This window comes from Tupaia chinensis, unplaced genomic scaffold, assembly GCF_000334495.1.
Source record: "Tupaia chinensis unplaced genomic scaffold, TupChi_1.0 Scaffold000024_1, whole genome shotgun sequence".
Taxonomy (NCBI): Eukaryota; Metazoa; Chordata; class Mammalia; order Scandentia; family Tupaiidae; genus Tupaia; species Tupaia belangeri.
The window spans coordinates 106,879-108,654 of record NW_006159454.1 but is presented as its reverse complement, the minus strand read 5'-3'; the positions used below and the strand labels follow the sequence as shown (position 1 = coordinate 108,654).

Here is a 1,776-nt window from a genome sequence, read left to right as displayed (position 1 = left end):
TTTTTTTTTTTAGAGATTTTTGCTATAGGGTGCCTATGCTCACTGGAGAGACAGAGAGACAGAAAGTGAGACATCACCTCCCGGGGGAATGGCCATGCTGCAATCCCTTCTCCTCTATTCTCCTTTCAGGATTTTGGGCATGCATGCATGCGCACCAACTATGAGTTTCAAGCGGCAAGGTCTGGGACTCGAACCACTGATAGCCATGTGGGAGTCCAGCGAGCGACATAACCACTATGCCATCTGCTGGTCCCGATGACTTCCTTTTTAACTTAATCTCTCTCTGGCAAGTGCACACACATGCTTTATAGCAAGTTGAAAAAAAAAGATAAATAAAATTCCACGCCGCAATCCCTTCTCCTCCATTCTCCTCTCGGGATCTTGGGCACGCACGCACACGCGCCCGGCGTGAGTTTAAGCCACTGGGTCCAGGACGTGAAACGCGGTCGACTACGTGGGAGTCCAGCGACATAGCCATTACGCTAACTGCTGGTCCCCAGACTGTGGGATAATAGTAGTTAAAGCAGCTGGATCCCACATGACTAACTGCACAGTTCAAGTCCCAAAAGGAGGGAGACAGGAGAGAAAGGAGTGTAGCTTGACTATCCCACATGGGGGGTGCCTTCTCACTTTCTCCCTGCCCCCCATCCCAAGTGGATGCACCTTCTAGTGCATTTAAGAAAAGGAAGTGGGGTGGGACCAGCAGTTGGCATAATGGCTATGTCACTGGACTCCCATGTACTCGACCGTGGTTTAAGTCCTGGACCCGGTGGCTTAAACTCACACCACGCACGCCCAAGATCCCGAGAGGAGAAGGGAGGAGAAGGGATTGCAGCGTGACCATCCCCCCTGGGGGGGTGATTTCTCGCTTTCTGTCTCTCTGTCTCTCTGTCTTTCTGGCGAGCGCATGCGCCTTATAATAAAAACCTCTCAAAAACCAAAAAATAAAAGAAAAGAAAAGAAAGGAAAGAAAACGGGGACGGTAGGAATAGCTCTCTGGGAGCTGCCCAGAAGGTCTGGCTGGGCTCTGGGGACACTGCAGGACCTGGGATGGGCTGGCAGGGCCCAGGTCCACGCCCACACCAAGCTCTGCCTGCCGGGGTCCGCAGGTGGTCACTGTGGATGTGAAAAACAAGAAGGCCGTGTTCAAAGATGGCTTCAAGCTGGAGTACAGCAAGCTGCTGCTGGCGCCCGGGAGCAGGTGGGAGGGGGCTCTCGCCTCCTGCTGGACAGCGGGCAGGCCACCGGCTGGGACATGAGGGCCTGGGCTGCCGGGAACACCTCCCTGAGGCCGCCATGTTTCAGCCCTAAGACTCTGAGCTGCAAAGGCAAAGAGGTGGAGAACGTGTTCACCATCCGCTCGCCCGAGGATGCCAATCGCGTGGTGCGGCTGGCCCGGGGCCGCAACGCCGTCATCGTGGGAGCCGGCTTCTTGGGTGAGTGGCTGGGGAGTGGGGTGAGGCGGTTCTGGTCCCAGGAGGTGCAGGGTGCCAGCCCTCCACCCCTCCCCTCCGCCCCAGGAATGGAGGTGGCCGCCTATTTGACCGAGAAGGCCCACTCAGTGTCGGTGGTGGAGCTGGAGGAGACCCCCTTCAGGAGGTTCCTGGGGGAGCGTGTTGGCCGTGCCCTCATGAAGGTGAGCCCCCGGCCCCCCAGGGGGGGTTGCTTTCTCACTTTCCTCTCGCTCTCTGTTTCTGGTGAGCACACATACCCTATCATAAAAACTACAATAAATAAATAAATAAGTGAGTTTTCTTGGTGCCTGTGCATTGGGAG

General features: G+C 55.9%; 1 protein-coding gene across 3 annotated transcripts in view; it reads left to right on the top strand.

Annotated features, from left to right (window-relative positions):
- Window positions 1-1,776, top strand: part of AIFM3 (AIF family member 3) — a 24,804-nt gene that overhangs the window by 15,294 nt on the left and 7,734 nt on the right. For all 3 annotated transcript variants that reach the window (XM_006140191.1, XM_006140189.1, XM_006140190.1), the window contains exons 10-12: window positions 1,110-1,201; window positions 1,306-1,436; window positions 1,521-1,636. In XM_006140191.1, coding sequence (XP_006140253.1) covers window positions 1,110-1,201; window positions 1,306-1,436; window positions 1,521-1,636 — 339 coding nt within the window. The remainder of the gene's footprint in view (window positions 1-1,109; window positions 1,202-1,305; window positions 1,437-1,520; window positions 1,637-1,776) is intronic.